Here is a 10,027-nt window from a genome sequence, read left to right as displayed (position 1 = left end):
TTGTGATGCTATTAATAACAAAGTTCTTACCATTGTCAATGAAAATGAAAAAGCGGGTATTTATTGAGTTTTGGTATTTATTGAGTTTTGATTCATTCACATCTTACCTTCTTTTGCATTTCATTTCCACAAGTTTTTTCTTCTCTCTCTCTTCTTTTTATATCTCATCATTTATTAGATTTCTTCTTTTTCTATCTCTCATGGTGCAGTGTTTTTGAACTGGGAAGAAAACATTATCAACAATGTATTTGTTCTATATTCATCAAATAAATAATCATCAATCCCTAGCAATCTTCCAACCTTCGTTCCTTTAACTTTAGGCTTGACCCCTATCCATGTTTCCGGCTTTGCCGAACTTACTGTCCAAGTATGCTCCAATTCGGCCAACATAGCTATAGTTGAGGAGTAATCTTCCACATGTAAATCACTCCCTCCAAATCGATTTTTCGAATATTTTGAGCTTGCCCTTTGACGGTTGTTTGGCCGCTTTCTAACAGCCCTGTTTTCCCCAGTTCCTATTCCCTTTTTTTGGTTCATATTCAACGTCTCGCAAAGCTCCTTAAAGTTAGGGAAATAAAAAGAAGCTCAGTGACTATTGGGTTTTATTATATTTTTCTTTACGGCTCGCCGAAATCTTGTCAGAGAGACATGGAGGGGAAAGAATGAATGAAATCCTCTAGAGTATTGGGTAGCAATTGTATGTATGACTATAAATTTAGCTAACTTGAACATTATATTTATGGTTAATGGCTAAATTAGTCCATGATTTTGTAAAAGATTTTGATTTTAGTCTCTCGGCGGAGAAATGACGTTTAGTGGCGGTCCATTTTATAATTACTGGCTGTTTTTTACTGTCCTAAGGCTAAAACGTCATTTTTTCACCGAAGAGCCAAAATCAAACTCGCTTATAAAATTAGGGACTAATTTAGGGACTAATTTTACCATTAACCATTATATTTAGTTGTCTAAGACCTTGATTCGACTGCATACTATAATTTATTAAGTGATCAAGTTATTTAGTCTAACTCAGGCATTTGCTCACTTCTATTCCGATTTTTTATGCTACAGTTTTTCCTTTCCCTCTCAACGTGTGAAATCAATCAATGACCCGGCCATAATTTATTTGTAATTTACGCTAGTATAGTAAAATTTTTTGAACTCGCTAGTATAGTAAATTAGTAACACATCAATTCCATGTTGACATCATTCTTTATGTTGAGTATAAAGGGGGCAAAGTATAGTTACGTATGTTATATTAGACTTTTTCTTTGAAATCTATATTAGATATTTGTTAAAATAATGTATAATATTTTTTTGAAATAAAATAATGTATAATAATAATAATGATTACTTCAATTTATTATCCGTGTTCTTTTTGAGAAAATATAAGCGAAAAGTAATTTGAGATTTTTTTTTTCAGCCCCTACCGCTTAGTGCGCTGACCGTGTGATGAGGAATTAGTCTCACGGATGTCGGTTGTGGGGATACTTTGGTCAAGACCAAAAAAAAGATTATTTCTTTTTTCCATAAATCTGAAAACTAATTTGAGATTATTTCTGTTAGATATTAATACCATCATGATTATCGGAACTTTTTCTATAAGTTTTAAAGCATAAATCAAATTTTTCTAAAGATTTTTGAAAGGAAATTTGAGAAGTGTAAATGAAGTGGAACTGTGAATGAATCATAATTGCCCTTATCCTCCTGCTAGTTAATATTAGTCAAACACAATAGAAATACTAATGTAACAAGAAATTAGAGATTAAGTTACACCATGACTCACACTGGTGAGGTGGGTTGTTTAATAGAGCAGTGAGCTTGGGCAGATTTGAAGGCTTCAGATTTGGAAACACTGGTGAGGTGGAAGTGTCAATGTTACAATTTGCAGATGACACCATTTTTGCGGGTAAGGCAACAACTCAAAATGTGTTTACTTTGAAATGTGTCCTGAGGTGTTTTGAGATGGTGTCAGGACTCAAAGTCAATTTCTACAAAAGCAAACTAGCAGGCATTGGGGTGGATGGTGGCGAGATGAGGAGGTTTGCTTCAATCTTACACTGTAAATTAATGGCAATCCCCTTCATCTATTTGGGAGTTTTAGTTGGAGGGCGATCAAATTCGCTAGCACTGTGGGAACCAGTTATTAAGAAGCTAAAAGGGAAGCTTTCAGCGTGGAAACAAAAACACATTTCCTTCGGGGGCCGGATTTGCCTCATTCAAAGTGTTCTTTCTGCAATTCCATTATTTTATCTGTCCTTCTTTAAGTTACCGTGTGGGGTTCTCAAGGAATGCACTAGAATAATGCGTAATTTCCTATGGGGCGGTAAGGAGAATGAAAGCAAGATTGCTTGGGTGAAATGGGCAAAGATTTGTTTGCCTAAGGACTATGGCGGTTTGGGCATTAAGGATTGGAGACTGTTTAACATGGCTTTACTCAGTAAATGGCTTTGGAGGTACCTACGGGAGCCACATAGTTTATGGAGTAAAGTGATTCAAGTGAGGGCTGCTGAACAAGGGGGCTCTCCATGGTGGAATGACGTCCAGGCTTCATGTGTACTTGATGGGTGGAATTGGTTTGACACATGTATTCAGAAGCGAGTCTTGAGCGGCAATCATACAAAATTCTGGGGGGAAAATTGGACTGGTGACGGATCCCTAGACCTGCGTTTCCAAAGGTTATATAACCTTTCAAGACAGAAACGAGACTCTATTGCTAGTATGGGACTCTGGATTGAAGGGGATTGGCAGTGGAACTTTAAGTGGAGAAGGGACTTGCGAGGTAGAGAGGTGGGCTGGCTGGCGGAGATGGTGGGTTCATTGGGGAGTATTCAGTTGCAAGAAAACAAAGAAGATGAGTGGAGTTGGAAGCTTGAGGGGGAGGGAATTTTTTCGGTTAATTCTTCTTATAATTTTTTGCAGGAACAATTCCTGGAGACTAGTGATCCAGTGCTCAAGAAGATTTGGACAATTCCAGCACCTTCGAACCTGCGCGCATTCACTTGGAGAGCATTACAGGACCGCATTCAAACGAGAGACAATCTTAGAAAGAGGAATGTTATTACTAGTGATGAAGATGCACTATGCTCTTTCTGTTTGCAGGTGGAAGAATCAGGCTCACATCTATTTTTTCAATGTCCAAATGTCGTTCGAATTTGGTACGGGATATATGCTTGGAGAGGGATATCTGTAGTACCCCCGTCCACTGCAAGGGAGCATTTTCTACAATTTCCCTTACCTGGTTCTTCTAATTCGCAGCAAGTGGGGGACTTCACTATATGGATGGCTACTCTTTGGTGCTTATGGCTGTTAAGAAATAGACATGTTTTCAACGGGGCAACAGCGGATTTAGAGAAAACACTGGAGAGCATTCAACTCTTGGCTTGGAAGTGGTTGAAGACAAAGGTGAAAAACTTTAATTATTCTTGGTATGAATGGCTTTCAAATCCTGGTATATGTCTGCAATCATTATAATGGCCTGGGAGATGTCTGATGAGGCATATGAATTTGAATGTGTTGGAGCTGGGCATATCACATGGTATCATGGTGGTACTCTTGGCCTTTTGAATGATTCGTGGTTTTCAAGCCTTTCTATTTGTACAAGTTTTCGATCTGGTACTCGTGGGTGGTCAAAGCTGGCTCTCATTGATGGTGATAAGTCCACGCACAACCTGATATGTGGATATGGGGGTGGTTTTTAGTTGGGTTCATTCTCTAATTGTAAACCTCCTTGGAAATTTCATTTTGGCTTTACAATATTGATACTCTTTTTCCTTGCCAAGGTTTTCCCAAAGGGGGTTTTATCCTTGGAAGGTTTTAATGAGGTCTGTATTATAAAGCCCATTTCCCCGGAGGTACGCGGTGGGGTTGGGTTTGGTAGTAGCATGTTTTTCTTCTGTCTTTGCACTTTCTTTCTCTTTTCTTCTATCTGCTTCTTTTATCATTTCTCCTTTTGTATTGGGTTGAAGTACCCCTTGTACTTCTATTCAATATATTTCTTATTGATTATAAAAAAAAAACACCATGACTCACACTTAATAATTTTTTTTTCTCCATCGGAAAGCCTTTATCATGCCATCTTGACACCATAAAATCATGATTAAACTATATTAAAGCAATAACATGAAATTCCACATCAATAGCTAATCAAAATAAACGTCAAATGTTAATGAAACTGAGCATATCTTTAGTAGAATGAAAACAGGGTCAACAACAAAAAAATTAACACAAGATCGAAACTGAAAGAATAGATAATACGGTAAAACGGGGAGGGGGGGGGGGGGGAATAGTTCCAAATTGCTCCACTTAACATATAAAATCACTATCCATTTGATGATTGTGACACAAAAACAACCACCTTAATACACCGCAGAAATGCTTCCAAAATGTGTTTTCCGATTGGAATTGTAATGCAAAGGAAGTTGCAGAATTGACAACTCCCAAGATAGATTGATTTTCCACTTAGCATTAGAACCAAAAGGAGCAAAACGAGTAGTAAAGTTAAAACCAAAACCTCTTCCCTAAGCTATTTTCTTTGTAATAAATGATTATCGTGATAAAACGACAATCATTTTCTCCCATCAGAATGTGAACTCAATTCAGGTCTCCAACATGAGAGTAGTTTCTTTACATGAACTTACAAAAGCACTTGCCAGCAGTTACATATGGTGTCAATAGATTCCTCTGTTACACAGGCATTCGTTTGCCTCTATAGCGATCAAATAACTGCAAAGAGAACAGAGAATTACCAAGGCTCAGATTGAAATTAGCATGTTTGCAAAACCATTCACACATTATGAGGCACCATAAATGAAAACACACTTTGTAATGCAATAAACATAAAGTCGATTTGCATATTTGGAAATCCTTCTACAATTGATTTTATAGCCAGAATCAATTACAGGGAGGAACTTTTGTGAGTAGCTTCTGGGTTTTAGAATTGATTATGAGGAAAGAGAAGCTAATCCAAACATGCTAGTAGGTTGGCTGCTCCATCGAGATAAAAAGTCAGTGATCCTACGGTAACAAAAACACGCTCGAGGAAGTGAGGCAAAACTTCCACATTTAATTGAGCAATATATCTAGAGATTGCTCAAACAAAATATTAACACCAGATTTTCCGTCTCGTCCTACCAGGAAATTTATTTTGTTGGGTATTCCAGGAAGAAGTTTTATAATACATGTAAAAATCAGTGGATTTGCCACCTAACTTGTAGCTCAACATAGCCTTATTGAAAACGTTAATGTTATTAAACCTAAGCTTAAACAGTACTTTTCCAACTTCAGAATTGTAATATTGTAGTTTGACATTCTCTTCATACTGCTACTTCTACTCACTGTCCTGTATCATTTTTTACATCTATTAATGTAAATTAAGATGCCCCAATCAGTCACAGCAAGTCAGTGACTAAAGATTTCTAAATGACGTTGATAATTAATATGGTAGCACCCAGACTAGTAAATGCCTAAGATGCTTCTGAGAAGATTTAGATGGAAGACATTTCAATTTATCACAAATGCTTACCGATCGGATAAAAGGAAGTTGAAACACCCAACCAAGAACAGGAATCTTCTGTGCGAAAACAGACAGTGTAGGCCAGAAACCACTGCACAGCATAATCCATCATTAGCTTTAAGCACATTAACATAAAAATATCAAGGAGTTTCTATAAAATTCCACCAAACCTGAAAAGTACAATGAACCCATAAGCCTCAACAATCATGCCCAAAATTGGCCATCCCATTATGAGAATGAAGAACCCAATACCAAATGAGATTGTTCCCTTGAAGAAAAGAAAAAGGTGAGTGGGGGGAAATTACCATAAAGAGAGCACAAGATATGGAGTAAAAAAACAGTAAATCAGTCACAAATTTACCTTGAAGTTACTACGTTTCATGAAAAACTGCATAGTGGATTTCATCCCAATGGTTAAGGACACTCCCGAAATGAACAGGATCTGATTTGAGTGGCAAAAAGACATCATGGCAAAAGAAAATATGTCATTAAGCAAAATCAAATTAGAAGCAATTACTTAAGCAAGAAAACTGTAATAAAATGAAACTTACATTTCCCATTGCTAGCAATCCCTTGTCAAAGAAGAAGATAACCCCAAGGACAGAGAAAAATATACCAAAGCCAGTTAATCCTAATCCAATCTCTGTAGCACATGCCAAAAACATACATTAAATAGACAATACAAATGAAAATAAGTTGACAACTAGAACATTAGTATACCAAATATGCAGTGCAGAAAAATAAATAATACACAGTTAAGGTAAAACAAAGCTACTGCCTGCTTGTATGATACCACAACATAAAGGCATTAATATATATCTTGAACACTGTATCATTTTATCATTATGACAATCGAATAACATATTATGTGTTAAGAATGTTTCTTCCTCCAGTCTAATAACATATAAATCATAATTCATAGTTCATAAGAATTTCAAGCATAAAACATGAAGTATTGAAAAGCCTAACAACTCAAAGCATTAAACATCAAGTTTTTGACAATTCACAAGATATAGAACTTAAACACCAAAACTAAGTAGACAGTGATATCCTAACTAGAATCTAGATGTCTAATTTAGAAAATGTTCAACACGTTATAATCATAAGGATCAGTGTTGTTAAATAGCGGTTATAGCGCCGCTATGCCGCTATAACGTAGCGGAAATTCGCCGTGCCGCGATCGCGACGCCGCGACGTAGCGGCAAACGCGATAAACGCAATAGCGCCGCAAAACTGAATAGCGCCGCGACGGGCAAAGCGAAAATAGCGGTGGAAGAGAAGATCACGTGTGATTTTAGGACTTTTTTTCAAAAAGGCACCGCTTGGGAGGTGGGAATCAGCCACCGACTGAATTAATTGTACCCAATTAATGGAAGAAAAGTTTTATAACTTAAAATCTTCACTCTATAAAAGCCTCAAAACCTTTCGAGTTTTCCCTTCTCTCTTCCTACTTCTACATCAAGCTTCTGACCCTCATCTCCGGCAACCCCAATAGCTTTTCTGATGACTTTTCCGGTGAGTTTCTGGCTCCCATCTCTTCACTCTGCCATGCTCTGTTTTTTTGTTTTTTTTTTTATTTCTTTCTTTTTCTTTTACGTACTCTTCCGTTTTTTGTTTTTAGCCTCTGTTTACTTTTTTCATACCCTGTTTTCTTTACTTTTCTTTTTCCCTTCCTTCTTTCTGCACATTTTCAGACTCTCTTTTTCTTTTTTTTTCACACTCTGTTTTCTGTTTTTTTCCGTCCTGTTTTGTTTCTAATATCTGTTCTTCCTTTTTCTCGTCTCCCATCATGATCTGTTCTGTTTTTCTTCTTCCATTGTGAATGTGAACCTATGTTTTTAATATTTGTTCTTTCTTCACATCATCTTTTGTTTATTTTTGCCATTACATACAATGTTTTTTTATTTTCTGTTTTTTTTCCCCTGTTTTGTGTCTAAAATTTGTTCTATCATGATCATTTTATGCATTTCATTAGATGTCTTAATTTTATTTATTTTTTGCAACTGTTTTTTACTAGCACAAACAGCACAACAAGCTGTTTTTCTATAATTTTTTTTACTTATTTTAACCGCTATGCGGATACCGCTATTTGCCCGCGACGCTATCCGCTAAATGAAATAGCGGATTTTGGCCTCGCCGCGATATTCCGCGATCGCGATTTGACAACACTGATAAGGATCAATGTTGTCAAGATATGGATCTTACTTAGGATTGGGAGGGGAGTGAAAGAATGTAAATCGGAGAACCGTAAATCAGAACGTAAGAGCCGTAGCTAACTTAACAACAATTCATTCTTACACATAAGCATTAAAGACAGAAAATCACTTAATATAATATACTTGTTGTTGATACAAAAACGGAAAAATATCATATTCACTTACTTTTTCGGTCATTCATCTCAAAGGAAACCATTTTACCAACAACCCAGATGTTCAATCTCGCCTTCTCTGAAATACAAAATAACCGAACTCGTTAATTCATGACTGAGAATCATCTTCTCTATGGACAGTTTAGTTAAAAGATCACACTGCAACATCACCACCCAGGAAAATCTTAATCCAAGGAAAAATGCCAGGAAATCCAACTAGTAAGAAATCAGAGAAGAGAATATATTTACACAGCAAGTGAACTCGAAACTTGAATTTATCCACCCATAAAAATCAGATAATTTTCAAACCCTGGAATAAATCTGAAATATAAAGAACCTTGCTTTCAAAGAAAGTAAAGTACAGGCAACAATATACGTCCAGGTGTAACAGTAAAAGAAAAGAGCAATCACAACCACCCATGAGGACAGGTAGGAACATACATACAATGTAAAACTTCCTAACAAACAATTTTAGCTGGTTTGAATTAATAAGCCCAAAGTGAAGCTTTGGTGCAAAATTTGAAGTTTCTGCCTTGTGAATTGTGTTTTGGAGATTACAGGTTCCGAGGTTCAAATGGTGGAATCAGCCTCTTACTATCGCAAGGTAGGGCTGCCGACAACAGACTCATAATGGTTCCAACATTTTCCAGAACCCCACCTTGACTTAATAAGCCGACATCAGTTAGTCAACCTAAATAAATCATACCATTATGCCATTCGCTAGAAATTACAATCTATGAATTCTGTAAGAATACTCCTAAGCTTTTCCATACTTAGGAGCCCCAATATGAATATGTATTAAAAACTTCTAACCAACACTTTCTTCAGTTAAATTCCACCAGTTAGCATCTATTCACCTTAGGGCAAAATGCAAGTCAAGAAATCAATGAAAATCAAACCACTTGTCAAATAGCGGTTATAGTGGCGCTATAGCGCAACGCTCACCGCTACTCTGCTATTTGCCGCTATTTTCCGCTTTGAGGGTTTGAAATAGCGGATTTTCCGCTATTTTCCCCGCGATCCGTGATTAACAACACTAAATCAAACATAAAAACACCGACAATCCTGATAATCCAAACCTGTCGGCAAATATACATATCATGGATATCGTTCGTATTAACAAAACTATCAACTTCAACATAAAATTCATACAATGAAAAAAAAAAACCTCACAGTACTACTAAACACTAGATCTATCAAACTAAAATTCAATATCCGCTACAAGCGCATTACTTAAAAAAGGAAGAAAAAAAATTAACAAATAAAGTAACAAACTAAGAGCTGAAAGCTTTTATGCCAAAATACACAAACAAAACATTTTCTACTTTCTAGCTTTCTTCGATTTCAAAATACTCGAAGTTGAGCAGAGTCGTCAAACGCCGCGGTTTCTTAGCATTTAACGAGGAATGAGAAAATTATTCTACTTTTCTTCTTCAGTGACAAACACTGATGACAACTACGATCGAAGTATGGAAAATTCATGCAACAATTGTGGAATTGAACCGAATGGTACAGAGAAAGAGGAAATTCGAGGTTTGTGAAAAGCAAAACGATGAGAAAGTGAAGATGATTGAAGCAGTGAGATCTTAAATCTTAGTTTCTAGCATCAGAAGGAAATCGATTCGAAAGTACAAACAAATATAAATTAAATATTCACAGAGAGAGAGAGAGAGAGTTGGAAAGGTTACCGGTGTCAAGAGCGTAACGTCACCGGAATTCGGAGGAAGGGTCGCCGGAATTGGTGGTGGTGGTGGTGGTGGTGGTGAGGTTCGGATTCTGAGATGGAGGTGGTTACGTTACACTGGTTGGGAGGAGCATGTGATGTGAGCTTCAGAGAATATGTATATATAAATTGAAATTTCATATGGTGTTTTTTTAATTTTCTATGATTTATTTATTTTTTAAAAGATTTATGTGAAGAAAATTGAATTCGATTTTTTCAAAAAAGTGAATTTACAATATATCAAGGAAACTTAAACTTGTAATAACTATAAAGATAATATTATTCGAGTCGAAAACAACAACATTATGACTTATAGCTAGTTTTCGAGCCCTATTATAAATTTTGAGGTTATATATATATTATGGTATGAGTGTAAGGTTTAGTTGAAGTGTCACTTTATGCTACAAAGTACTAGTTCAGGTTA

The 10,027-nt window shown here is 36.3% G+C and overlaps 1 protein-coding gene across 1 annotated transcript; it reads right to left on the bottom strand.

Moving 5' to 3' along the window:
• Window positions 1–4,283: 4,283 nt before the first annotated feature.
• Window positions 4,284–9,716, bottom strand: LOC130733313 (vesicle transport protein GOT1-like). Its single transcript, XM_057585448.1, has 7 exons — window positions 9,569–9,716; window positions 7,894–7,959; window positions 6,064–6,155; window positions 5,874–5,954; window positions 5,683–5,780; window positions 5,522–5,603; window positions 4,284–4,722 (listed from the first exon to the last, which is right to left on the bottom strand). The coding sequence occupies exons 2-7, from the start codon at window positions 7,922–7,924 to the stop codon at window positions 4,684–4,686; spliced, it is 423 nt and encodes a 140-aa protein (XP_057441431.1). The 5' UTR covers window positions 7,925–7,959; window positions 9,569–9,716; the 3' UTR covers window positions 4,284–4,683.
• Window positions 9,717–10,027: the final 311 nt, after the last annotated feature.

Source organism: Lotus japonicus, chromosome 1, assembly GCF_012489685.1.
Source record: "Lotus japonicus ecotype B-129 chromosome 1, LjGifu_v1.2".
In the NCBI taxonomy this organism is placed as follows: domain Eukaryota; kingdom Viridiplantae; phylum Streptophyta; class Magnoliopsida; order Fabales; family Fabaceae; genus Lotus; species Lotus japonicus.
The sequence above is the reverse complement of the archived record's forward strand: the minus strand, read 5'-3'. Positions and strand labels throughout refer to the sequence as shown.

Bases quoted from the DNA above. Each gene is read 5' to 3' on its own strand.
- LOC130733313 (XM_057585448.1), bottom strand. From the start codon at position 7,924: ATGGTTTCCTTTGAGATGAATGACCGAAAAA. The intron at 5,955-6,063 runs GTAAGTTTCATT...CACTCAAATCAG, and splicing joins GATTGCTAGCAATGGGAAAT to ATCCTGTTCATTTCGGGAGT. The intron at 4,723-5,521 runs GTAAGCATTTGT...TTCTCTTTGCAG, and splicing joins AACTTCCTTTTATCCGATCG to TTATTTGATCGCTATAGAGG.